This window comes from Odocoileus virginianus, chromosome 6 (genome assembly GCF_023699985.2).
Source record: "Odocoileus virginianus isolate 20LAN1187 ecotype Illinois chromosome 6, Ovbor_1.2, whole genome shotgun sequence".
Classification (NCBI taxonomy): domain Eukaryota; kingdom Metazoa; phylum Chordata; class Mammalia; order Artiodactyla; family Cervidae; genus Odocoileus; species Odocoileus virginianus.
The window spans coordinates 76,023,045-76,048,814 of record NC_069679.1 but is presented as its reverse complement, the minus strand read 5'-3'; the positions used below and the strand labels follow the sequence as shown (position 1 = coordinate 76,048,814).

Sequence of the window (25,770 nt, the reverse complement as noted above, 5' to 3'; positions counted from 1 at the left end):
TTCTCTTCTCTAAACATTTCTGCCAGTACATTGAATATATTATCTAACTTCATCCTCTCCATGACCCCTAGGAGGTAGGTACTATTATCCTCACTATTCAAATCTAGGAACTGAAGCCCAGAAAAGTTGTATTACTTGTCCAAGATCACACAGAACAGAATTTGAAGTCAGGCCAGCCGCAGAGGCCAGGCTCTTGGCCTGGAGGGCATAACCTCTGTGATGCAGCAGCCACTGCCCACAGATGTTTGTAGACACTCTGATGGGAATATACTTGTATTTGGCATGAAAGGGAGCAAGCACCCAGGGACCAGGGAAGAAGACCCACCACCTACACGCAGACCTGGAAACCCTAAGAGGGCAGGGCATAGCCGGAGCCCCTGACCCAGTTCATCCGCCTGGAAGGACTTCGTGTCCCACCCCGTGTCACCTTGGAGGGAGGCAAGCCACGCTGCTGGCACTCCATTCTCCAGCCTTCCCTCTCTGTGATTACTCACTGAGAGAAGGTCACCACCGCTTCCATCATTCATGGCTCGGGCAGTCAGTTGTGGACTTGACACAGTCGGCCACCACCCTAAGAGAGACTCTGTCTTCCCCACAGGGCACTGGGAAGTGGCTGCCAGGCCAGGCTGATGCAGAGGGCACCAGCCCACTGCTCCGTGGTGACTGACCAGAGGGCTTCTTGCCAACTTACTTCCATTTCTAGAACCGCAAATGCACTTGGAAACAAAATCACTAGTGCCAGGCCTGTCTTTTCCAGGAAGGGGCTTGGTGCTCATGTTTCTGATGTTACATCCATTTGCCACTATATTTGTGTATTTGCTTAAAGAGTTACCATGTGGTAAACATTAAAACTACCCAGCTATTTCTCTTATCTTGTGTTGGTATATCTGTATATTTTTGAGGGGGTTTCCTGGGAGCCTTTTAATTTGGAAACAGTCAGCCCCTTAATCTTAAAGTCACCCCCTTAATCTTAAAGAGGCTCTAGCTAACACCCACCTGTGGAGACATTCATAAGCTGCAATTTTTTTCTTTCTCCAGAAGATACCTGGAAGGTGCAGCCTAATGCAGGCTCCCTACCCTGGCTGCGGAGGTTTAAAGAACAAAATCAGTACATCTCCCCTGGTGATGTGATGTTTTCCAGATGTGGCACGGTGAGGGGGCCCTCCTCCTCTGTGATTTTCTTCCTCAAACCCATAACCCCATTCTCATCACAAGAAAACGTCCAGCTAAACTTGAGAGATGATCTACAAGTCAGAAAGAAAAGCACCAATACAGTATGTTAATGCATATATACGGAATTTAGAAAGATGGTAATGATGACCCTATATGCAAGACATCTTTACACAGATGTAAAGATCAGACTTTTGGATTCTGTGAGAGAAGGTGAGGGTGGGATAATCTGAGAGAATAGCGTTGAAACATGTATATTATCGTATGTGAAACAGATCGCCAGTCCAGGTTCGATGCATGAGACAGGACGCTCAGGGCTGGTGCACTGGGATGACCCAGAGGGATGGGATGGGAGGGAAGGGGGAGGGGGATTCAGGACGGGGGACACATGTACAGCCATGGCTGATTCATGTCAATGTATGGCAAAAACCTCTACAATATTGTAAAGTAATTGCCTCCAATTAAAATAAGTTAATTAATTAAACAAAATTATCCAACCAGTGCTCTTTCAAAGTGTCATGGTCGTGAAAAACAAGGGACGCCTAAGGAAGTGTCCCAGAGCAGAGACTAAGGAGACGTGACTACTGAATGTAAACAGCATCCTACACTGGATCCTGAGACATGGAGAGGACTTGAGCCAGATCAGAATAGTTCAGTTGATGGTACTGTACTAAGGTTAATACTGAGTGTTAATAAAGGTACTGTGGTTATGTAAGGTATTAACATTAGCACGAGCTAGGTGAAGGCTACATGGGGGACCTTCTGGGTACTATCTTTACAACTCTACTGTAAACCTAAAGCTATTTCAAAATAAAAAGGTTTTTAAAAAACTGTTTCAAATGCCTGACCCTTATTTGAAGCAATTTAATCAGGATCTTGGGCATTCAGCACTCTCCCGGTGACCCGGATATGCAGGTTGAGCTAAGAACCACAGACCAGAGACTTCAGCTGTGAGCGTGTGCGTCAGAACTCCCTGGAGGGTTTAGGAGAACAGACCGCCAGGTCCTGCCCCAGAATCTCTGCTTTGGCAGATCCGGAGTGGGCTCTGAGATTCGCCTGTTGAAACAGCTCCCCAGTTACAGTGATGCTGCCGGTCCCGGGATCACACCTTCAGAACCGCTGATCAGAACCTGGTGGCTCAAAGCATGGTCCTCAGATGCACAGCATCGGCACCGCCTGGGAGCTAGTTAGAAATGCAGACTCTCAGGCCCCACGCAGACCCACAGGAGCAGAATCTGTGTGTTAACATGAGCCCAGGTTATTTACTTACACAGAGAAGTTCAAAAAGCACTGCTCAGGGAGCAGGGATGAGGAAGTGGGAGCCGAAATGTTGGGGGTCAGGGGGTTATTGGTACCACCGCCTAACCACTTCACCAGTGTGGCCTTCCCTTTATACGTGGGAATGAGAAAAATTAGGAAGAAACATTGGAGGCTCTTTGCTGAAGACTCAATTAAGCCAAAAGCATAACTGGGTAAGAAAGAGTGTTTTCTGTCCCCAGCAGGGCTGGGCAGGAGCACGGTGACCCGGCCGGGAGGGGAGCTGGCTGAGGACAAGGGCTGAGGCCTCCCTCGGAGAAGTCAAGTCAACCGGGCTGGGAGGCCCTGGCTGCAGAACAGACATCACAGCCCCAGGGTTAATATTTCCTCTGCTGAGGGCTGACCTCGCCCTCCCTTTGGAAAAGCAGAGAGCAGCTTTGTAATAGGCTCCACTTCACAGGAAGGAAGGAGGCAGGGAGGGAGGGAAGGAGCTGCGCTCAGAGCCTTTCTGAACAAATGAGTTTTTACCAAAAGTTTGCAGACTTAAGGCTTAGGAGGGGCTTCCCTGGTGGCTCAGTTGGTAAACAATCTGCCTGAGATGCAGGAGACCTGGGTTGGATCCCCGGGTTGGGAAAATCCCCTGGAGAAGGGAATGGCAACCCACTCCAGTATTCCTGCCTGGGGAATCCCAGGAACGCAGGAGCCTAAGGGAGTACAGTCCATGGAGTCACAAAGAGTCAGACACGACTGAGTGATGAACACTTTCACCTCCAAGGCTTAGGAGATGGGGCCTCCCCAGTGCCCCTTGGCCAGTTGCAAACCACAGTGGCACCAGATCGCTTGGCATTCGAGGGCTCTCATTAAATATGGCCCCCCGCCATCCACCCCTGCCCATCCCAGCCTGGCAAACCAGCAGGCCAGGCTGCCAGGAACTCTCTGTGACTTTGCTCATCCTATTCAGATGTCAGCAGTCAGTTCCTGACTCAGACCTGAGCTCCACCAGGCCACCACCCTTCTCACCTCTGCTTACACGGAGTGTGTTAAGTCACTCAGTCATATCTGACTCTTTGCGACCCCATGGACTGTAGCCCGCCAGGCACCTCTGCCCATGGGATTCCCCACGAAAGAATACTGGAGTGGGTAGCCATTCCCTTCTCCAGAGGATCTTCCAAACCCAGGGATCAAACTTAGGTCTCCCACATTGCAGGCAGATTCTTTATCATCTGAGCCAGCAGGGAAGCCAGCTAGTGTAAAATAAAAGGGTTTAATACTAAAGTAACTGCTAAAATATTAGAAATCATACAAATGATAGTTCACTATCACAACAGTCTAGTAGGGAGATGGAGATAATATTTCCAATTAAATGACTGAAGCAATTTGTGCTTTTTCTTCTTCACCTATCCTCTGGCGTTTAAGAGATGGATCTTCATGATTGTCTCAATTTACGGTCTGCTTACACGGAGGGTAGCCCCAAACCTCCCAAGAGCCTGTGTCTCCTGAAACCACATTCATTTTCTGAGATGTCACTAGAAGTCGGCATTCTCAGAGCCTTACAGCTGTGGGGGGAGGGGTGGTGGTGGTGGTCTCTAAGCCAATTATCTGAGAGTGACCATCCCTGGTCCCAGGAGTGGGCTTGGAACACTGCAGAAGTTAACCTGACAATCAAACAAGGCAGCGTTCCCAGGGGAAGGAGAGTGGCATGTGAGGCTTCTTTATAAATACACAGGTTTCAACATCCCTGAAAATAGCATCCCTGAAGTAACCTCAGAGTCCAACTTTTGCATGCTTATTGAGCACCGACTACAAATAGAGACATTACTTTGCCAACAAAGGTCCGTCTAGTCAAAGCTATGGTTTTTCCAGTGGTCATGTATGGATGTGAGAGTTGGACTATAAAGAAAGCTGAGTGCTGAAGAATTGATGCTTTTGAACTATGGTGTTGGAGAAGACTCTTGAGAGTCCCTTGGAGTGCAAGGAGATCCAACCAGTCCATCCTAAAGGAAGTCAGTCCTAACTATTCATTGGAAGGACTGATGCTGAAGCTGAAACTCCAATACTTTGGCCACCTAATTCAAAGAACTGACTCACTAGAAAAGACCCTGATGCTGGGAAAGATTGAAGGCGAGAGGAAAAGGGGATGGCAGAGGAGGAGATGGTTGGATGGCATCACTGACTCAATGGACATGAGTTTGAGCAAGCTCTGGGAGCTGGTGATGGACAGGGAAGCCTGGCGTGCTGCAGTCCATGGGGTTGCAAAGAGTTGAACACAACTAAGCAACTGAACTGAACTACAAACCAGGACATCTGCATTTCCTATGAGCTGGGCACATATTTGAGAGGCCAAATGGGCCACTGAGTTGGAAGTCTCCTCCAGGGAATGAGAAGAGGGGAGGGGAACTATAGCCACGTTGCCCAAATCAGAGAACCCAATACCTACAGAGGACTAGGATCCAAGGATTAAAAGAAAAAGCACCCTTCGAAGTAAGCTAATGCTGACTTCCAAACACATCGTCACTGCTGGAGGAAGAAAATCACAGGATTTTACTCGAAGCACCAAACCCCAATCAACATATGGCAAGTTCCGCCAGACAGAGAAGGGAGCAGGACAGAGATCTGGCATAAAAGCTCACATGCATGCTCTGTGAACTGCAGAACAGAGATGATGGGAGCTCCTAGAGCTCTCCTTCCAGACACGTCTCCACCCAGAGGAGAAGGTACAGGCCAGCGGTCAGCTGATAAAGACGCACCTCAGGCCAAGTATACAGGACAAGATGACACCAGGGTATACTTATATATGAAGGACCTGTCTGGTCTTTGTCCCTTGGTTGCTCCTGGAAGATGACCCTCAGTTGCTGGACCTTCTTTCTTTCTTCATTTGGCTGCACCAGGTCTTAGCTGCAACATGTGGACCTTAGTTGTGGATCTAGTTCCCTGACCAGGAAATGAACCCAGGCCCCCAGGAGCCTAAAGTCGTAGCCACTAGACCACCAGGGAAGTCCCAATCCTTGGATTTTCTTAGTATCGGGGGCGTATCTTTGTTATTCTCGATGCGCACTTGAGTCACACCCGAGTTCATGCTAAATGACTCAGAATGGAAGCAATAGAAACTCCACTTTCTCTGGGGAGGGAAGAGGGTCTGGAGATGACAATCAATCATCTGGTTAATGATTCAATCAATTGTGCTAATATAACGAAACCCTGATAAAAACTCCGGACACTGAAGCTCAGTGACGCATCTCTGTGCCAAGAGGGTCCTTCCATGGCAAGAACCCAGAAGCTCTGCACGCAGGACCCCCTCGGCCTCACCCTCAGTGTCTCTTCATTTGCCTGGTCTCATGTGTAGTGCCTTCCTGAGCTCTGTGAGTCCTTCTAGCAAATTATCAAATCCGGGGGGAGGGGGTGGGAACCCCCAAATTTGTAGTCAGTTGGTGAAAAGTACACATGGCCTGGGGACCCCAAGCCTGCAGCGAGTATCTGAAGTGAGGGCAGGCTCACGGGAAAACTGTGTCCTTAAGGGAAGAAAGTCTGCTCACTCCGGGTAGTCCACATCAGAATCGCCCTCCAGTATCACAGGGGTGCAGGGCCACCCTGTCTGAGGCCCAAGGATCATGCAGGACCCAGTCTGAATTTTCCAGGACTTTCGGTCTCCTTTACCCACCCACTCCCCCAAATCCACTGAAAATACAACTTCCTCTGAAGTCAGAGTGTTAAGAGTCACAATTTAGGCACATACGGCAGCCCAAGGAGCAGGCGTAATTCACACGGCCAGCACTGTGGAATAAAAAGAAAAGCACGGACCCTCATTCAGCAACCGTGCGATTTCAAGCAAATGACTAAATCTCTCGGAGCCTCAGTTCCCATCTCCCTGAGATAAGGCTAATGACCCTTCGCCCTCATACAGCTGATGAGACAGATCAATGACGCAACTTATTTACAAAGAGCCTAGCATATTCTGTCACATGTGGAAGGCACTCACACAACAAGCCCTCCACTTCCAAACTGCCCTGCACCCCGAACTCTCTCAGCCTCTCAGCTCTCTCTGGATAACTGTTCTGGCAACATGCTGATGTTTTAGATCCCAAGGCAGCAGGAAGCCAACCATTAAACCGAAAGTGAAAAGCAAGTAACCATTACCTTGAACAAAAAGGACATTTATATTTACTTCAGTGGCTATAAAAGACACCATAAAATATAATATGCAGCATGCATCCTCATGATTCATAGCAGATCTTGCAAATTATTCTCTCAGGTCCCTGGGTGCATCCAGCTGGTCACTAAGAACAATTAATTCAAAGGGATGGCGAACCATCTCTGGTCAGTGAAAAATCTGCTTGTTGTATTATGAATAAAGAGAACAGAAAATGAGATTCAAATTTAGGATTTTTTTTTTCCTACTCTTATGAATAAGGTGAAGTAAGATCAGAGAGATTCAGACACAATTACTGTGAGCCTGGGTGCTCAGTGAGAGCTGAGACCTGCCACATCTGGGGTCATAGGGACCTGGAGACTACAGACACAGGAGTTAGAACAGGCATTTGCAGGTGTCCCCAAAACTGGAGCAGATGATCGGGGCCGGGGGGAGGGGGCAGGCTGGCAGCAGGCAACAAGGCAGAAGCAGCGTCTAGCAGGTAACCAGCAGGCTTCAGAACAGAAGCCCAGCCACATGACTGAGGTTTAGACAACAGTCTCAGGAGTGGGGATATCAAATGATGAATCTGAGGGCTAAGTCAGGAGCCAATCAACAGAAAAGGGAGGTGCCAGATCACAGGGAATGAGGGAAGAACCCAGGGAAAGCAACGTCAGAGATTTCCACTGAGCCTCTGAGTTCTTGGCCTTAGCTTCCTGACAGTGGCAACCAAGATCTGTCTCAGAAAGGAAGAGAAACATACAAGAATCAGAAAGTGGACGCACAGTGGAAGGCTGGAAGGATTTTGGGGACAAGAAGTCAAACAGATCACAATGGCACGTGGTATCCACGGCGACTCCTACCTCGTGGCCTGAGTGGACTCACTCCCAACCTGGAAAAAATGGCCCGCTGACCACGCTCTTGCCCTGAAGCCCTGAAGTGGTTTTTATTGAATCACAGTACATAAAGTCACCAAAGGGATCACCACGACAGCCGTGAACTCACAGCTGCAACAGAACCTGGCTCGGGGGCCGAGCCAGCCCGGGAAGGTCGGCACCTCCGGGCAGGGACGGCGCAAAGAGAGAAACCTCCTCTCCAGCAGTTCAGGGACCAGGCTCCTCTGCAGAAAAACCAAACGTCTGGCGAGTTAAACATGCCTTCAGTGGGCTCCATGGTCCATCCTGACCACCAGAAAGGTGAACAGAAGCAGGTGGGGCGGGTGTCCAACCCAAAGGCACAGACGGGGAGCGGGAAAGCAGACTGCCATGCCTTCTCCCTGGGAACGGACAGAAACCTTCCTGGGACACGGCCTGGGGCCCCGAGATGCGGGCCTCACGGGAGAGGACTTCCAGAGGCGGAGCATGACGGTGCCACGGACAGGGATCGCGGGGCTCCGCGGAGCAGGAACGGGGCAAGCGGTGGAGACACGACGGAAGAGTGGGGGGTGAAGAGACCCCTCGGCCACGGCAGGGGCCACCGCCGGGCAGGGGGCAGCGAGTCCACTCAGTGCGGAGCAGGCAGCAGCCAGCAGAGCAGAGCCCAGACCCAGCCGGTGAGCCTCAGCCCCTTCACGTGCAGAACGAGCTCGTGAAGGTTGATCTTCCATAAGCTGAAGGCCTCCCTGAGAGAGATCCGGGCCCTTCTGAAGAGTGAACGGGTCTTCTGCTTCTTGTGCCTGCAGGAGGGGCGCGAAGGAAGAGAGAAGAGATGCAGAGTTGAGACGCGCAGCGTCACTTAGAAAAATGGAAGGCGGTGGCTCTGTCAACTCACCACCCACCTCCCCAAGGGGACGACAGCTCCTGGCTACGTGATCAGACCACTGCCCAATCCGGGCCCAGAGGAACTCAGCTAGTTTACAGGCGTTTTCCAGGTAAGTGGGTAAGTACAAGCACATGTTACACACCTCATCAAAGGCCTGGAGGACCCACTGGGTATCACGTTTCAAAGTCTCTCTTTTTCCAAAAGTAGAGTTAATATTCATCAAGTCAGAACCCCCAAAACTCAAATGAAAGAGCTCTCCCAAACTTTCTGAGGCTAAGAATTGCCTGGAAACCTAATCAAGGTGGTCCTGGGGAGCTGGGGCCATGATGGACTCTGCCCAGCTCAAGGCCTCCTGCACCAACAAAAGGACATGATGGAAACTGGTGTTTATGAGGATCACCTACTCAAGACTTTTGTTTGCCATTTTTTTTTTCTGGCCACACCACACAGCTTGCAGGACCTTAGTTCCCCAACCAGGGACTGAATCTAGCCCCAGCAGTGAAAGCACAAAGTCCTAACCACTGAGCCACCAGAGAACTCCCAAGACTTCGTTTCCGGAACCTCAGAGGAAGAATGAATCGTGTTCAGCCCTTCCCTATGCAGTGTATTTTGCTGTAATCTAACTCAGTATTTGATAGTGGGTGCATGATGCATGTGGCCAACATGTTTGACCCGTTTATCAGAATGACCCACTCTCTGCCTAGGAGGGACGGATGGCTCAGAGCTGACCAGTCCAGGCCTCCCCTCTTGGGTGGGAGCACTCAGGCCTTGGGTGGGAGCATGGGCCTTCCCATGTATGTGCTACCATCCAGTAAAAGAGCCTAGGACCCCCATTCCTCTACTATTCCCTCCCTGGGGAAGCACCCTTCCCTTCTGTATCAACAGCTCCGGATGCTGAAGCATCTGAAAAGACCTGAGATCCCGAGAGAACCGGCTGGGGACACATGTCCTGAGTCACAGCCACACTCGCAGGGAAAAGAACACCGGCCTCGCTGCCTGGCGGGTGCTGGGGACACAGTCCCAGGACCAGGCATGGATGAGATATGCGTCAGGGCATCTTGATCCCAAGTCTGGGGACTCTTGGGTGGGACTGAGACTATCAGAAAACGCTGCAGACTTTACTAAGCGTAAGGGTCACGAGGAACGCTTGCTCAGGAAGGTGAGGTCCCAGAACCCACAATTTTAACCAGTAGAGGTGGCTCTCTTGGAGAACCTTAAACACAGACCCGAGGTGTCAGCCAGTTCCCTGGAGCTAGCTTCTGCCCCTAACTTCCTGCAGGAGGAGCTGGAGACTGGGGCGCTCAGGCCGGGCCCTGGGGGCTGGGGGAGAAAGTAGAGGCCTGCAGACCCCTGGGGCGGATCGGGGAGCTGGGGTGGGAGCTGGCCGGAGCCCACACTCACGTGGCCAGTGCCCTGATGCAGCATCGCGACATGTTGAGGAAGGAGCTGGCGCTGGCGCGGATGCCCAGGGCGGCCTCGATGCCTCGCAGCAGGTCGTTGGTCTTGAAGATGAGCAGCATCTGGCGCGGCACGCGGTTGAGGAGCTGGCTGATCTGGGGGAGGTAGTTGGCCGCGTGGTTGCGGATCTCTGAGTCCTGAACAGAAAGAGGCGGCCTGAGTGGGGAGGGGGGCTCAGGGTGGCAGCAGGCGTCCGGGCTGCCAGCGATCGGAAGGGGCTGTGGGGAGGCTCTGGGAGGGAGGGTCTAGCACAGCGGCCTCGGCAGCACTAGGAACCTTCCCGAGGGAGAAGCTCAGCCCAACGGTGTTGTAGCCAGATGAACCTGGACAGGATGTCTCCCCCAACTTCCGGCCCAGAACCAGACACAGCACCAGAGTCCGTCACCGCGGGGGAACAGACCTCATTTCTACTGCCTCTGCCGTCCTAGCTCCTTGCAGCCAAGGTCACCAACACCCAGCCCCCATCCCCACAAGCCAGTACCGACGGGGCAGGGAGTCTACCTCCCCACCAACCATCTGATGGGTCCAGCCTCTCAGCCCAGGGGTCCACCTTTGCATTATTCTCCAAGTTTCTGCACTGGCCACCAGTTTTCAGGTCAGGTCGGGAAGGACTCTTGGAAGCTGTTACTGGCTGAGTCACCAGTACTGGCTGAGGCCCCCGTCCCTCCAGCCAAACCCAGGCTGGAGCAGTCGAGACCTCTGAGCTCCTGACCCCAAACCCAAATCCAAAGTCCTGCCCCACACCCTGCCTGACCCCAAGCCCCGCCAGACCTGTTCACACAGCCACCGCCCATCACTGTCCTCCAGGCTGGAGACAGCATCAGCCCACCCATGCCCAAGGTCCTCAGGCCCTTGGAACAGGATTCAGGGCCAGCCCTTGCCCCATCCTGGTGGGTAAGTTTCAGGGCCAGTTTCCCAGCCTTCCACGTCCCTGAGCTCTGCGTGGTTCTGGGCAGATAACTGCCTCCAGACAGAGTCCTGAGTATAGAGCAAGGCTCTGATCCCGTCAGGGCTCCAGGGAAGCAATGATGGTGATGGTGATGACAAGAGTCCATGTGTACGGAGCATCACTAAGGAATGCGGGCACTCTGACATGCTTGCATGCATGAACTCACCTCATCCTCACAACAACCCTCTTAGGCGAGTGTATATCCCCATTTGAGAGGAGGAAGCTGAGGCCCTAAGAAGTAAAATAACCTCCCCAAGGTCCACAGCTAGTGAGGCAGGAGTCAAACCCTGGCCTTTCAGCTCCCAAGCCTGCACCCTCACCTCCAGGCTACACTGCCTGTCATCTCACAGAGCGCTATGAGGCCCAGGGTCCTCCCCTAAAACCTGGGCATGCTGTGCCTGCCTCCCAGAAGAACCCCGAGGGTCCCCAGAGGCAAGGTGTGGAGGGGCGCACGGGGCCAGGCGAAGTCACGCCAGGGCCCAGCGGTGCTGCCCAGCGCTTCGCCCCGAAGCTGCCCTCTGCAGCGGGAGCAGGACTCTCGGCCCTTTCAGACACACGTGTGCACAGCTGACAACTGCCTCACTGTGAAACCTGAAATGTCCCCCAGGCAGGAGCTATCAGACTAGAACATCTCAACACGAACACAGATGCCAAGAGCTTGTCTGCCTCCCCACCTCCCGTCCCCCGCTGCTTACAGGGACTAAGGCCAGATCAAGGCCCCGATCACCACAGAGACTCCTCTAAGTGAGGTCGGACTGGCCTGGTAACGGCCCCTCTGGACCCAAACGGAAGCCCCCGAGTCCACGCAGGCAACGCTGAGGGGCTATTTGTCAGAGGGGCTATTTGTCAGAGCGGCACAGCCTTCAAGCTTGGCCCCTGCTGGATGCCTACCCGACTGCAAACATAAAACTCTAACTCAGTTAATATCAACAGGTATCGTTCACCAAGCATCTACTGAGTGCTACCTGATCTCTTCCATCTCTGCGTCTTTAATCCCATCTAGAGGCTGTGTGCACACCAAGTTGCTTCAACCATGTCCATCTCTGTGAGAACCCATGTACTGTAGCTCTCCAGGCTCCTCTGTCCCTGGGATTTTCCAGATAAGAATACCGGAGCAGGTTGCCATTTCCTCCTCGAGGGGATATTCCCAACCCAGGGACCAAACCCAGGTCTCCTGCATCTCCTGCGTTGCAGGCAGATTCTTTACGGCTAAGCCATCGGGGAAGCCCATAAGACCTGGCACAGCCAAAAGAAAAGAAATAAAAAGCAAACAAACAAAACGCATCTTGGCTCCATCTGCTTCTCTCCACCCCCACTGCCGTTAGCACAGTCTCAGCACCAAGGTCTTTCCACCTGCATCAGCCCCACGGCTCATCTTGCCCCACTCCAGAGAGAGGCAACAGACTGAGTCTGAGCATATCCTTCTCCTGCTCACAAGCTGTCAAAGGCTTTGCTTTGTCCTGAGAAAGAATCTGAACTTCTCCCTATGTGATGCTCTCCCAGCCCAGCCCTCCGTACGCTTCTCAGCCCAGCATGCCTCTCCCTGACTCTAGACTACCCAAGCCTCTGCCTGGTTGCTTTCTCCAAGTCCTCCTGTGGCTGATGCCTTTCTTTCTTTTATCCATCCGACTGCACAAGGTCTCAGTTTCGGTATGGGTTATCTTGTTCCTTGACCAGGGATGGAACCCGGGCCCCCAGCACTGGGGTGTGGAGTCTTAACCACTGGACCACCAAGGCCGTCCCTGGTGCCTTTCTCGTCCTTCAGGCCTCAGCTTACGTGTCGACTCCCCAGCGAGGTCTCCCCTATGGCGTCCCCCCACCCCACATCATCAATGGCACCCTGCTGGTCTCTCCCTGGCACCTCTAACCTGCAATCACTCCATTTACCTGTTTGTTCACTTGTTTACCATCTGTCTCCCTCTGTCACAGTGCAAATCACATGGAAGGCCTGTCTGTCTGTTCATCACTGGGATCCACAGGACTCAGTCCAGAGTCCAGCAAAAAACAAACGTCTGTTCCATGAACAAAGTTCAGAAACTACAGGGAGGCCCTTTGCACAGGTTATCAATGAAGCAGAATTATCCTCCCTGCTCAAAAAAGGAGGGAGAGGGTCCCTCTTCTTCTGAGACGATGCGCTGAAAGCTGCGTGAGCCCGGCAACCGGCAGTCATCTCTGCCACCAAGTCTGCTGGGGAACAATGTCAACTTAGTGGAAAGCGGCACCAAGAGACGTGCCTGCTGGGGGACGTCGCTGGAGACTCTGGACCCAGCCATTGCTAAAGCCCCCACCCCAAGGCAGCTCACAGGGCAGGACTCCGAGGCTCAGAGAGGCGATGAGAACCCTCCAAGGGCAGGCCTCCAGGAGAAGCAGAGGCCGGAATCAGAGCCCAGGGCCTTCCACCGCACAAGCAGAATCCAGTCCCTGGTGGCGAGTGTGAGCCCCTCCCCACATGGACACGAGCAAGTCTGGACAGGCCTGCCAGCTGACGGCCTAGGAAGACAGGAGGCGATTCCACGAGGAACTGAGACGCCTGGGAGGGAGCTCACCCCAAGCCAGGAAGAGTCAGCCCCACATCCAGCCCTGCCGCGGGGCAGCGATGAGGACGCATACAGAGAAGGGTGCTCCCAGGGCTGCATTGACCCCGGGACTCCTGACCCCTGGGGACTCTCGTCCAGAGCCTGTTCCAGCACAAACTCCATAGGACAATGGGACAAGAGCAAGCCTTTGAGCACGCCGTGAGAAAGCAAAGCCCCCTCCCCACAGGGCGCCCTAGAGGAACCCCGCGATGGGAGACGGTGCCCAGCAGGAGACAGCGGGCAGTGCCAGACTCACTTATGAGTCAAGTCTCTGGGGGATGCCCAGAAGTCCTGCAGGAGAATGTGGTGGCAGGCTGAAGCCTTGTGAGAGCAGGTCAGTGTGAACATCACAGGGCCGGGGTTATACAGTCAACACGACCTACTTAATCCTCCAAGGCTGGAAGGCGGACACAGCAGGACACCGCTCCATCCCCCTGCCCCCGCCCCGGGACACTGTTTCTCCCACCCCTACTCCTCAGGCAGGACCTCTCTAATTCTGCTCCCACCCCCCACTCCAGCCCCACTGCCCACCAGCGTGATCTCAGACCCTGGGTGAGCAGGGCTCCACCCTCGGCCCTGCCCCCTCGCCTCCTCGGGCACAGGGCAGGACCGGGAGCGGAGGGCACCCACCTCTGTGGCGGTGACGGGAGTCTGGCCGATGCCCCTGTTGACCGCGTCCCAGGACCGGGCCGTCAGCATGCAGGCGAACAAGGGGTAGAGGTCGCCGGCTCCCAGGCGCTGGCTGTACTTCCTCACTCTCTGCATGTCGGTCCAGATCAGCGACTGCCAGAGGCGGCAGTAGTCCAGGCGGAACTCTTCCGTGAGCGCCTATGGCGGGGGGGGGCAGCGTGGCAGGTTGGGGGCCTCCTCCCCCCTGTGAAAGACCTCGTCCCCGCCCGGTGTGACCGCTGTGAGCAGGGCCGGGGAGACTGTGACACCTGCCCAGAGCCTGTATCCCCCGCCAGTCAGCCATCCTTAAAGATCTAAGCGTAAAGCTACTATTGGGTCAGCCTTGGTCCTGGAGAGTGTTAGAGGCTACCAACAGCCCACCAAAATCTACACTCCCCTCTTCTTCCCACCCACAGCCTACCACCGGGCTGTCCTCTGTTTTAGATGTAGCTCTCAGCCTGAGTTCTGACCGATGGGATGTGTCAGAAGCTCCACTTCCAGGCCTGGTCCATGAAACGTTCCCAGGCATGTTCCTCTGAGCCTTTGCTCTGCTCCCGGGGGCTGGCAGGCGAGACCCTCAAGGAGACCCGGGAGGTGATGCTTCGGTCAGTCCCTGCCTTTGGGGCTCCTCCACACAGCCCAGACTGGTGTGCGAGCAGGCAATGAGACGTCCGTTGTTTCTGGGCCATGACTCATTTAGGGGCTGTGTCCACCCGAAACTAACATGCCCAGCATCACTGAGCCTTTCAAAGGAAGCCCAGGTTTGGGGATGTGAGTGGGATCAGAGCTCTGAGCGGAGAAGCGGGAGACCAGCTGGGAAACCTCGCCAGGACCATCGGCTTCATGGAATCAAACCAGGACCCAGGGCCTGGGATAGGCAGGGAACTTCTCATCTTCCCAACAGCAACACACGGCTCACTGGTACCAGCTCTCTGTCCCCAGTTCCAGAGGATGGAGTCAGGGTCAGCCAGCCCCTGTGAGTTTCCCACCCCCACACCCTTCCCCACTAAACACGACCCCCTCACTGGAGGTGAGTGACCCTGCCCCCTGCCCCCTGCCCCATCTAAGTTCATCTGAGAGCAGCTCACCTCCCAGGGTCTGGCTGGTCTGAGTTTCCCTGGGGGAAAGGGGTTTTTTTATTTTTTGGCATCTGACAAAGTCGATTCACACATCCAGGTACAATCTCATCAACCCCTCGAAGCTGCCTCTAAACAAGGAATTATCACTCTCACTCTGTTGCTGGTATTCAGTCACCCAGTCAAGCCCAGCTCTTTGCGACCCCATGGACTGCAGCACACCAGGCTTCCCTGTCCATCACCATCTCCCCAAGCTTGCTCAAACTCATGTCCATTGAGTCAGTGATGTCATCCAACCATCTCGTCCTCTGTCACCCCCTTCTCTGGAGGAAGCTGGGGCTCGGAGAGCTTAGAGAGCTCACGTGAGTGTGACTTGCACAAAACGATGGCCCTAGGGGGTAGGGCAGCACCCTCTCCAGCTACCTTGCCATCTGATCCTGTTTCTGTAGTGGACAGGGGAGTTCAGCGGGCTCTGAACCAGGCTAGACCAGAGCCTGGGGCTGGCTGGTGGGAAAGGGCCCTCCTACCTGGTACAGTCCGTGGTCCAACAGGACAATCTCCGCCTTTCCCGTGTCCGGCCGCTTCCGCACCAGCACATTGCCCGGGTGGAGGTCACAGTGCACGAAGCCGTTGACAAAGATCATCTCGCTGTACATCCTGCCCAGGTGACGCGAGATCTGCAAGAGAAGGGAGGCGGGTGGGAGCGGCAGCGTGTTACCACCTGCCTCAGAGACTTCTACGCTGGCCACTTGGGCTGGCCACCTTCAAGAGGAAGGCCTGAGGGATCACGGTGGAAGCAATGGCTTGAGACCCTGTAGTTCTTGAGTTGACGAGAGAAGCGGATCGCTAATCAGGCTTTTCCTAACTTTAGCTCCACGTTTGATTCAGCTGGAACTCAGAAATGTTGGGGGTGGTCCCCAGGCATCCGTAGTTTTTCAAGTGTCCAAAAATGATTTTATCAGATGGCAAGACAGGAGAACCGCTGCTTCTGGGTTTCCTAAAGGCTGTAACACCCACCTGGCCACACTTCCCAGTTCTGTGTTTTTTCCTTCTTCTCTCTTATCAGTCCCCCTTCACTTTGTCCCCCCAAAGCTGAATGCAGGTTGGAAAGCTGGGTTGGGGGTGGGGATCATTCTCCCTGCCCCTCCTCCAAGGCCAGGAGGTGCTGGGCCCCAGGACAAGTGGTCCCAGCATCTCCAGGTCAGGTCCAGGGGCACCTGGAGCCACATGCCCGCCCCACCCCCTCCCCTCAGGCCCCTGTCCCTACTCCCCTCCCCACCAGCGCCCAATGCTAATCTGATTTACGATGTCTGCACAGAAGAAATGACACTGCAGAGGCCATTTAAATCATCCTGTCACTGCCGCTCTCCCTGCCCGGGCAGCCTCCTTATCTCTACTCCCTTTTTATTAAAGCTAAAAGCCTTTTCCCAGCTAGGGAACAGCTGCTGAAGAGAGGCAGACCCGGCCCCACAGATGGTCTGTTGATGGGTTTCCACGGGACAAAGGGATGCTCATCCCAGGAAGCTGATGCCCCGAGGGCACACGCTGCCCTCAGTATCCCTCAGCCTCGGCTGGACCCCACGGGCACTAACAAGCATATCCCAGCCAGAGGGGAGGAGGGGCCCATGGGGTGAGGAACACAGAATGAGGGTCTCAAGATAAAGACTCAAGTCCTTTCCTTGGCCTGCCTGTGTGTGTTCAGTCGTTTAGTCGTGTCTGATTCTGCAACCCCTGGACTGTTTAGCCTGCCAGGCGCCTCTGTTCATGGGACTTCCTGGCAAGGATACTGGAGTGGGTCGCCATTTCCTCCTCCAGGGGATCTTCCCAAGCCAGTGATCGAACCCACACCTCCTGCGTTCTCTGCATTTGTTTCTTGGCCTACGAAGTCCGCTTTGACCAGGCCCAGCCTCCCTCCCTGGTCTCAGTCTTGTACCACTGACATTCCAGCCATATTTGATCTCTTTCTCTTCTCTAATAACCCCTGTGCCTTCCTACCTCTGGTCCTTTGCACATGATGTTTGTTCCAGGAGCATCATTCCATTTGCCCTTCACCTGGTTCACTCCTCTCTTCCTTCCCATCCCAGCTGAGCATCATTTCCCGGGGGACACCTTCCCGGACCTCCTAGATTAAACGAGGTTCTCCCACCATACACTCTCATAGGATGCTGCAGACTGTTCCTGTTCCTTTTTTTTTTTTAACGGTGCTGTTTTTTGCTTTGTTTTCAGTTTTATCTATTTATTGTTGGTGGTGCTGGGTCTTTGTGGCTGTGCGGGCTTTTCTCGAGCTGCAGCAAGCAAGGGCTACTCTCTAGGGTAGCCCTCACCTGTGGTGGGCAGGCCTCTCATTGTCATGGGTTCTCTTTCTCGAGGGCACAGGCTCTAGGGCACGCAGGCTTCAGCAGTTGGGGCACACAGTCTCAGGAGTTGTGACCCCCAGGTTTTAGAGCAGATGCTCAACAGCTGTGGTGCACGGGCTTACCTGCTCTGTAGCATGTGGGTCTTCCTGGACCAGGGATCAAACCTGTGTCTCCTGCAGTGGCAGGCAGATTCCTTACCAGTAAGCCACGAGGGAAGGCCTGTAGTTGTTTTTTTTTTTTAATCACTAGCACACTCTTTGTATTCTTATTTGATTAACAACTATCTAGCCCTCCTATGATGACTAAAACTGATTATTTTGTTGCATAGTTTCATTAAGGTCTAAGTTCCATATCAAAGACTGACTCTGTTATCCATCCCCTTGCCTGTAAACAGGCCAAACATGTGAATACAGGACTCTGCCTTCAACATGAGTGAGACCCTGGTCTCTCCACGTTTTTCTGAGATGCCAAGGTTCTCACCTCTGATGCTTATCCTAACCCCATTAGTCTCCTCTGAATCCCAACCATGATAACTGGCCTCAAATTCAATCATCAAGAATAATTCTACTTTAGTAACCATAGTTGTCATCCTTATTAAAGGGCCCTAAAACTAAGTACAACTATAATCCCCAATTTGCAGATTAGGAACTGAGATTCATCAAAGGTTTAACTTACCCAGAGTTACCTGGCTGGAAAGAGACAAAGCCAAGATTCAAACCAGGTGAGACCCAGGCTTCTAGGAACCATTATTCTATACCAGCTCACACGACTTCCGCACTTCTCAACTGAACTTTGTGACCTTAAACAAGTTAGTTAAACTGTCAGCTTCAGTAGCATGGAAATAATAACAGTGCCACTCTCACAGATGACAGTCGGGTACATGACAGCATCGTAGTCCTTGGAACCTCGTGTGATGTCTCCTAGTGCCCCTGACTCCTTATGACACTCCCGGAGGGGCCGAAGACTAGGTTTCAATGTACCTGTTTTTTTGGGTTTTTTAAGAAGTTAGTTTATTTATTTCTAGCTGCATCAGTTCTGAGCTGTGGCACGCGGGTTCCAGGGCGTGTAGGCTCGGTTGCTCGGCAGCACGTGGAATCTCAGTTCCCCAACCAGGGACTGAACCTGTGCCCCCTGCATTGGAAGGCAGACTCTCATCCCCGGACCACCAGGGAAGTCCCTCCTTGCGCCTTTTAAAGGAATGATGGAACGAGGGTTAAAGAGGCTAACTGAGGTCCTGAGGCTCCGACTGTGTCACCAGGGCCCTGCTACCATGCACTCCAGCTCCTGCCACTTCTCCTGGGGGGAAAGGAACCCAGTACTCGGTGTCTGCTGGCATCAGGAACCGCCTTTGCCCCGTGTCAAGTCTCAGACTCCCGCTGAGATGGGGGGTGTTTCCTGGGAGAGGGGGCCCAGCCAGAGCCGGTCCCTGGATGAGCCAGCAGGTCCCCACCTCGGCATTCCCAAGAACCCCTTTCAGGGAGGCTCTTGGGAGCTCTATGGAGCCGAGCCCTGAAGGGCCATATCTGCCAAACCAATTGCATTTATTAAGTCATAATTCATTTTTATTTGTCAAGGACGCATATGAGGTCCAATCAGGGCTCCTGATCAGCCCAAGATAAGCAGGGCAGCCAGATGGAGCTGACGGAATTTCAGCCCAAAGCAGAGAAATGACATTTCATTTAGTCTGAGCCGACCTGTCATGGGGAGATGTATGATCTCCTCGAAGCTTTCTGAAATATTGCTGATCGCTGTAGGTCCCCTATTACGACATTGAGAGGTGGCCCCGAGGGGTCTGGGGATTCAGGCTAGGGGAGCCTTGGCCCACGAGAACTGAGATGCTGCTACGGAAGGAGGAGGAGGAAGAGGCTGCCAACCGTGGCTCATATGCGAAGCGTCAGTCACTCAGTCGTGTTCGACTCTTTGTGATCCTGTGGACCGGAGCCCGCCAGGCTCCTTTGCCCATGGGATTCTCCAGGCAAGAATTCTGGAGTGGGTTGCCATGCCCTCCTCCAGGGGATCTTCCCGACCCAGGAATTGAACCGGGGTCTCCTGCACTGCAGGCAGGCTCTTTATCATCTGAGCCGCCAGGGAAGCCCTTACCCATCCGGCTGCCCCTACCTGGTATCTTTCCTTTCGGGGGCTGTTTCTGATGCTCATTTTAACCAGATTTCACCCGGACAGGCAGACGGGGAAGGCAGAGACAGGAGTGGGGTCCAGGAGTGGTCTGGCTCCACCCTGGGGCCATCCCAACACTGCCACTGTGGGCACAGGCAACCTGAGGGACAAGTCACCTCCCCTCTCAGTCGGCCCAGGCTCCCTTAGCTGTTAAGGGGGACTGGCCCCATCGATTCTATTTCCTCACAGAGAAACCTTGAGATTCAAGGTCAAAATGCGACTGCATAAAAGGGAAAGCGCTTGACACACTACACTATATGGCACAGATATGCTTGCTTTCTATAATGAAATGTCTTATTATTTTAAACTTAGAGGAAAATATACCCATTATCACCATCAAAGAGTAATTTCCAAAAAGTTAAAAAGGCTAAAACTACAAAGAAGATTGTACTGAGGCTTGAATGTGTTGAGCCCAACTGTAGATCGAAGAGAATGCTGGCTATTAAGAGATGCAAGCATTTTGAGTTGGGAGGTGATAAGAAGAGAAAGGGCCAAGTGATCCAATTTTGAGCTTCATACTTTGTTTTATTATGAAGACAATAAAAGTTTGAGATCGTTTAAAAAAAAAAGTTAAAAACTAGACTCTGGTACAAATGTAGACTGAACACGTGTCAAAGGCTGTGAAACTCATCAATACAGGAGGCCGCAAGAAGGCAGAGCTGGTTCAAACTGAGGATTTTGAGGGACTGGGTATTTACGGGCATTTAAATAGGAATAAGAGGCTAAGATTCCAGGATTATATATAAAACTGGTTATTGGCTGACTGGGAAGTAAGGAAATCATAACCTTCGGGTTATCTTTGCTAGTGGGGAGAAGTTATTGGCATCCCTACTAGATAAGATCTAGAGTTGACATATGACTTCAGCCTAAGCCTTTAATTGTCAATAGCAAAGTCAAACAAAAGTACATTCCCTTAGATACTAAAAAATCCTCGGGTAGGTTGTTTAAGCAAACTCCCAAGACCGATTTTGAAAGGACAAAGTGCACACTCCCATCTCTAAATTTTGGGTAGCTTTTCCTTTCTCTGGCCACACTATGCAGCATGCAGGACCTTAGTTCCCTAACCGGGGACTGAACCCAGGCCTCCTACATTGGGAGCACACAGTCTCAACCACTGGACCACCAGAGAAGTGCCTCAGGAATTATTCTTCTCTCTCAGAGCTGCAGTAAACTGTAAACTGCCGGGAGAAAGGCGGCCAGTCCCCTCCCTCCTACTCACAGAAGTACGGAGAGTCGCAGAGGGAACCTAAGGCCATCACTGGGCACAAAACCCTCTCTCCACACCTTGCATGTACTTAGCTCAACCGCCTCCTCAAGAACAAACAATTCTAAATAAGGCTGCAGTGAACACGGGAGAGCAGCTATCCTTTCCATACTGATTTCCTCTCCTTTGGATGTATACCCAGAAGGGAAACTGCTGGATTATACGGTAGATCTATTTGCAGTGTTTTGAGGAACCTCCATATGGTTTTCCATAGTGGATGCACCAACTTACATCCCCACTAACAGTGCACAAGGGTGCCCTTTTCTGCACCTCCTCACCAACGCTGTTATCTCCTGTCCTCTTGATGACAGCCATTCTAGCAAGTGTGGGGTGATCTCTCATTGTGTGGTTTCTATTTGTATTTCCCTGACAATTAGTGGTGGTGAACACCATCTCGTGTTCCCCTCGGCCATCTGTACATCTCCTTGGGAGAAATGTGAGTTTTTCTCTAAGGCTGCCCCTTACTCTGTTAAGGGCAGTTATCTGCATAAAGACCAGAGTCCCACCTTTTCCCAATGGCAACAGTTGACACTCTGCGCCATCCACCATTTCAGGCAAATTATCTGGACTCACAGCCACCTCTGCAGTAGACAGGTGAGGGAAGCAAAATACAAAAAGAGGAGGCAACTTGGTCACCTGGCCAGCAGTCAGTGAAACCAGGATCCAACCCAGGCAGCCTGGCTCTGGGGAACACAGTTTCAATCACCCACCCTTCTGCCTCTGCACTCATGGAAAAGCTCCTTACTGGAGGCAGAAACTGTGCCAGAAATCCTCTGCAGGTCCCCACAGCAACCAAGAAAGCATTCCGTTTGGAGAAAAGAGTCACAGTGGGAAATCCAAGGCTGTTTGTCTAACCAAAAATACGCTGTTAACTGAAGCCATAGTACAGCTCTTTTTAGAAGAAAAAAAAAATCAGTGACAAGTTTTTAACTGTTCCTTGTAAAAAGAATGTGCCACTCACATAAGTGATTTCAGTAATTACACAACCCCTTTATGTTTCTAACAGTAGGGAGGGGAAATAAAAAACACAGAAATCTATTTTTTACAAAAAGTCTGAGTAAAGAATTAAATTAGTAAATAATATTTAAATCAAAAGAATTATTTCTGGATTTTCCTCAAAACTTGAATTGGCTGAAAGTATTTTAATTATTCTATAATTGCATGGATTAATTTATTCCCAGCCCCCAAGGGAAAGTCTGTGTTCTTGGGAGTGTCATGGAAGCAAAGCCAAGATCTCCGAAAGAAACAGGAGCTCAGTGTTGTAGGATATTAATAATCACACAAGTAGCCCGATATTAAGCTTATGTAGGTTATATATTAAGCTTATTATAGGTTAATAATTCAAGCACTCTTTGCCCTTCCCCTGGTGGCCACCCAGGCTTCTAGAGGCAGAACTACAGCCTCCAGGGCCAGACTAGACAACTGCCCCGAGCATTTTACCCTCCGCCTCAATCCCACCCCTGGGATATATAAGCCTCAGTTCCTCACTGCTTCCCATTCACAGAGTGGTCAATCTTGGGCCAGAAAACACTGCGATGAAGTCCCTGAGAGTGAAGACAGTGGGAACTTATTCAGCCACACGTGGCTGGGAGACGTAGTGAGGAGGACAGAGGACCTGGGTTCATTGACAGGAACCTGGGGGAGTTTCTCTCATCTTGGAGCCTCCAGGAGCTCGGTGAGAGCTTCCCTAGACTCGGCTTGAACCGGGACAGCACTTGAAAGCCAGGGCATGGCGTATCCACAGGCCAATAAGGGCTCCCGGCTAGTGAGACTCACAGGGTCCTGGCTTCCAGTGGGAGAGGGAGTGGATCCAGGGGCCACGGCTCCAGGAAGACACAGATATCAACCTCTGACATCCCCGCCATGGGTGGCAGTTCACTCCGAAGAAATATGTGTCCACATCCACCCACCCTACCTAGGTCAGTATAAAAAAAATGAGCAAAGAGTTTTTCCCTAAATTTCCCCCTTCTTTTGGCATATATTTTATTTCCAGAATTACAACAAAATAGGCTGTGCTGAGCATGGACTGTGGGCCCTGCCCCACCTGCTTCACATTTCAATCATCAAACAATCCAACACTTGTTTTTTTTTGGTTGCACCACAGGGCCTATGGGACCTTAGTTCCCTGACCAGGGATCAAACCTGTGCCCCCTGTGATGGAAACATGGAATCTTAACCACTGGACGCACGAGTCTTAACCACTGGACCAGGGAAGTCCCTGATACTCTCCTGTATCCACTTCACAGAAGGCATCTGAGGCTTCCCAAGGGTGATGCGCACCACCAAGGCAACACAGTTCTTAAGCAGCAGAGCCAGGACGAGAATCCAGAAAGGCCAACTCCAAAGTGATGCTGTCCCCACTCGTGACACCCCTGCTGTTGGGGAAATGAGTCTCCAGGAGCCCACTTGGGCATCTAGACCCCTCCAACATCCCCAAGCTTCTAACAACTTGGGGTGAGAGGTCACAGAGGGTGGACGATGGGAGGAGATGTTTTCACTCTAGTGATTTCAGTTATTCTTGTTGTTTGGTCACTCAGTCATGCCCGAGTCTTCTGCGACCCCAAGGACTGTAGCCCATCAGGCTCCTCTGTCCATGGAAATTCCTAGGCGTGAATCCTGGAGTGGGTTGCCATTTCCTTCTCCAGGGGGCCTTCTGACCCAGGGATCAAACTCACGTCTCCTGAACTGGCAGGGGGATTCTTTGCCAGTGAGCCGCCAGGGAAGCCGAGTGGTTTCAGTAACTGGAGTCTTTGTGCCTCTCCGGCTTCTCCTCCCTGGTCTTCTGAGTGCCTTCTACCACAGAGTCAGAGAGGCCCACCAAACGGGAAACGACGCTGAGCACTAAGGCAGAGTCCTGAACAACGCGAGCTGGAATCGGGGGACAGGAGCAAACCCTTGGGCAGTATGGCTTTTAGAAACAGGAAAGAGCGTCACCAGTGCTCAGCCAATGCCCACTGATGACCCCCGAGTCTACACACTCACGGACAGCAGAGAGAGGTGGGTGGACAGAAGCAAAGTGAGATTCTCAGAGATTCTATGGAGGAAGACGTGCCTCTGTGACTAATAACATCATATATTATAAATGACTTTTTTTTTAACAGAACCTCACAGCCTGCAAGAGCTGCACAACCACCCCATGAAGGAAGTACTGTTCTGCCTACAATTGTACAGATGAGGAAACCCAGGGGCACGTGGCCAATAAATGACAGAGCCATGCACGCCCCCAGGGCGGGCCCGACTTTGAACCCTCTGCCCCACTGGCCACACGCCCAGCCTCAATGACAGCTGGCCAGCCCACTTCTGCCACGCTCTGTCCACACCTCTCCTATGGCACTGATACGCCAGGCCTGCGCATAGTAGGTGCCCAAGAAACATCTGCTGGAAAACACGTCTGAGATCTTTCCACTGCTTCTCCAGTGACACGGGATGGAAAGACTACCCAGAAAGAAGAAACGTGGCAAGGGCAGTCAGCTACACATGCAGATGGAACCCAGGCACTGTCTTCCTTCACCAGCCCAACGAACATAACTGTGAAAAAGACAGAAAAGGCCGAGACACCCCACAACAGAGAGCAGAAGTGCCAACAGAGGCAGGCAAAGAGATCAGCAAGGCTATGTTTGCAGGGGGGAGGGGACAGCCACTGAGAAACGCCTCAGCAGGCGACAGTGGGGAACTTGATGATGGCTGTCTCGGAGACCAGAGAGGCCAGCCCAGTGGGCCCCGGCACCTTTGAGACACAGGCTGGGGGTGCAAAGTAAGAGCTAAACCTCCAGACCCCCTTCCAACCTCAATGGAAGGTAAGATTTGCTCTCTGGAGCGGTAAAAAGACAGACTCTGCCACACACACCACAGACCAGAGGGCCACCCCGAGGACGGAGGACCCGGCCCCATTCCACATAATGACCAGTGCGGAGCACCCAGCCCTCTTCCCCTAGTAGGCTGCTGGGCCTCTGGAGTGGACAGGCTGGTGTCTCTTGCAAGCCCCTCATCTCTGTATCCAGCTCATCCTTCTTGGACTGTGCATGTCGGCCCCCAGTCTTCACTTCACCCAATCCCAGCTCCTGACTTTGTCACCTTTCTCTCAGCTAATTTCCCACAAATTCAATAGGGCCTCGGCCCAGGTAGGGTCTTAAAAACAGACTCACTGAAATCCAATTAACCTTCGATAAAGGCCCTGCAATCAATAGTCATCCTGTGGCTGGAGGAGGCTGCATCCAGCCCGGGCAAGCGCGCTCCTGCATGACCTTTATTCTTAATGAAATCAATGACAGTCACTGTCACCAGCTCTTAAAGTGACTGGCAAATATGATCACCAGGTCAGGCCCTCAGTAATATGCCGCTTCTGGGCTCAGAGCAGAGACAAAGAGGGCCCCTGCAGGCTGCGGGCACCGGAGCCCACATGCCGGCCAGAGAGCACACCCGGGCAGGGCCGCCACGTGCCTGGAAGCACACAACAGCAGCGGTGAGGCCTGAGGGCCCACCTGGGGCAGCCAGGGACCCCCCTGGCCCTGTGGCAGGGGGCTCCTGAACTCCAGTGAGTGTCTGAACCACCTGGAGAGTCTGTTAAAATGCTGATTTCTCACAAGCCCGCCCCCCAGACTCTGATAGGTCAGTTTGGGATGGGGCCCAGGAAACTGTATTCAGGTCTTATCTCCCAGCAAGCTGAGAGTGGCTCTTCTGTAAACATCTGAGCAGAACAGACCTTAAGAGTCCAGCTAACCCAACACCTCCAGTAAGCATATTGAGGCCCAGAGAAGGAAGTAATTTGTCCAAGGTCACACAGCGGGCCACCAGCAGAGACGGAGCCTGAACCCAGGTCTCTGGCCTGCTAACATGGTGTTTTCTTCACTGAGTCTATCAGGAACTGGCCACTCAGACTGGTCTTCAGGTCCTCACATATGAGGCCCAACTGGGCTGGGGTGCGGCGGGGTG

The 25,770-nt window shown here is 52.6% G+C and overlaps 1 protein-coding gene and 1 long non-coding RNA gene across 3 annotated transcripts in view; one reads left to right on the top strand and one right to left on the bottom strand.

Annotated features, from left to right (window-relative positions):
• Window positions 1-7,474: 7,474 nt before the first annotated feature.
• The window catches only part of ADCK1 (aarF domain containing kinase 1), a 127,635-nt gene continuing 109,339 nt past the window's right edge, over window positions 7,475-25,770 (bottom strand). For both annotated transcript variants that reach the window (XM_070469684.1, XM_070469685.1), the window contains 4 exons: window positions 15,570-15,719; window positions 13,928-14,125; window positions 9,716-9,909; window positions 7,475-8,228 (listed from right to left, as the gene is read on the bottom strand). In XM_070469684.1, coding sequence (XP_070325785.1) covers window positions 8,057-8,228; window positions 9,716-9,909; window positions 13,928-14,125; window positions 15,570-15,719 — 714 coding nt within the window. In that variant the 3' untranslated portion in view covers window positions 7,475-8,056. The remainder of the gene's footprint in view (window positions 8,229-9,715; window positions 9,910-13,927; window positions 14,126-15,569; window positions 15,720-25,770) is intronic.
• LOC110127899 (uncharacterized) lies at window positions 12,345-25,028 on the top strand. Its single transcript, XR_011488395.1, has 3 exons — window positions 12,345-13,631; window positions 22,943-23,835; window positions 23,940-25,028. It is a non-coding gene; the product is annotated as an uncharacterized lncRNA (long non-coding RNA).